Source organism: Propithecus coquereli, unplaced genomic scaffold (genome assembly GCF_000956105.1).
Source record: "Propithecus coquereli isolate 6110/MARCELLA unplaced genomic scaffold, Pcoq_1.0 Scaffold139, whole genome shotgun sequence".
In the NCBI taxonomy this organism is placed as follows: Eukaryota; Metazoa; Chordata; class Mammalia; order Primates; family Indriidae; genus Propithecus; species Propithecus coquereli.
This window is the reverse complement of record NW_012138191.1, coordinates 4099892-4101633: the sequence shown is the minus strand read 5'-3', so window position 1 is coordinate 4101633 and position 1742 is coordinate 4099892. Positions and strand designations below refer to the sequence as shown.

Below are 1742 nucleotides of genomic sequence, written 5' to 3'. Positions count from 1 at the left end.
CCCCCACTATCTGACTCCAAACCACCTTTCCAGTTTTTTAAAGTGGCTCTTCCTGCTTTAGCCAAATTGCACTAGCCTATTAATTTGAGCAAAAGGTTGAAATAGAAATAGATGGGAGCCTAGAAAACAAACACTATGACATCCTCTCCTCTCCTGCCTCAATATAGTGACAGTGGCAGACTGATACAGGAACCATCTGGAATGTCCCTTTGTTAGTAATATAACAAATTGTCTAGTTTTTAAACCTTGTACTTAACAATTGGAATTTAAAATGAAGGAATTTCAACGTACCTTTTTCATACTCAGACAACAAGTGAGATCATGATATACCACAGGCACAAAGTCCTTTGAAAGGTGTACATCAAATTCTACAAAGGCTGCACCCTGACAGAAGCAAGTATTTGAAAGACATTAGCTGGTACACAATACATCTAAAACTACAAGGACATAAAAAATTTACCATTCACTTTAAAATTACAAACCTGTACACAAAAATATAAAACTTCCTCATGAATTACCTAATACTACACTTACACTTCAAGCTTTTTCTAAAAATGATTTCTTCTCATAAACAATCATTTTTCTCTTTCGCCAAAGTGCAGCAACATTTTCCTGACCAAAATAATGGGAACTGATCTACGTGAAAACACTGAGGGCACCTCGGTAGCAGTAAGACATGTGTCACTTCTGCCACTGTTATTAGCAGAAATGGAACCTAACAAGAGCCTGGAGCTGAGGGTTCCCTCACTTTGCTGCCTCCTGTGCCTGTATACCTCAGCTGGACAGTTGAACCTTAAAGATCAGGTAAGAAAAAGAATAAGCTACAGAGCCTCTAAGTTCTGATCCCCAGTGCACCTGAGCAGTACACTTTATAGCCTTTCTCAGCAATATGTCATTATCGAATTAATGAGGAAGCTATACTGCTGCTGAACAGACACAGAAAACAGAAACAGGCAATAAGAATGACACACATGTCAAATTTCCTGATGAAAGCCTGAACAGATGAGGATGCCGGGAGTTATAGTTATTGAAGTCACATCCTTTCTGTCCTATGAATACAGTTAAAGGCTGGGAACATAAACTGGTAATACAAATGTGTACATTTACTGAAAGAAAGCCAGCTAGAATCAAAGGAAACAAGGTCTGAGAATTCTGTAATGTTCTGACTGTGACCCACAGAAGTTCTGTACAAGAATGCATGGATGCGTTTCTACCCCTTACACTGCCTCTAGCCATGAAGGGTGCTTAATTTGTAAGTACACGTGGATCACAGACTAGAACCACAGAAGCTCGAGAATCTGGCTATGATGCCCACTTCCTGAGTGACTTCTGAGGCAGGGATACTTAGCTCCGTTTAAACAAGACAATAACACAAATCATTTCTACCAAAGAGAATAAGCCCTAGCACCCCCTAAATAGTTCTAACTATTAAGTTGTAGCTTTCTAGTGTAAGTGTTTAATTTTAAATAATCACAATCCTTTTGGAAAATAATTTTTAACTGATTTCATCAGAATATGTAAGGAGGAGGCTTAATGAAATCCTCTCTTGAAAAGCATGAACCAGAAAATTCTGTATCAGGGCCATCAAATGTTTACAGCTAATAAAATGATGTTTAGATTTGTTAGCTACAATGATCTAATATGGGTCCCAAATTTTGAATTATAGCCCAATATACTCACAGATTAATATAATTAACACAAAGACAAAACCATTAATATTCTTAAAAATTAAAAGTTACTAT

The 1742-nt window shown here is 37.3% G+C and overlaps 1 protein-coding gene across 1 annotated transcript in view; it reads right to left on the bottom strand.

The window, feature by feature from the left end:
- Positions 1–1742, bottom strand: part of GPCPD1 (glycerophosphocholine phosphodiesterase GDE1 homolog (S. cerevisiae)) — a 67982-nt gene that overhangs the window by 16737 nt on the left and 49503 nt on the right. Inside the window, exon 10 of the mRNA XM_012639243.1 lies at positions 292–405. Within this exon, the coding sequence (XP_012494697.1) occupies positions 292–405 (114 nt within the window). The remainder of the gene's footprint in view (positions 1–291; positions 406–1742) is intronic.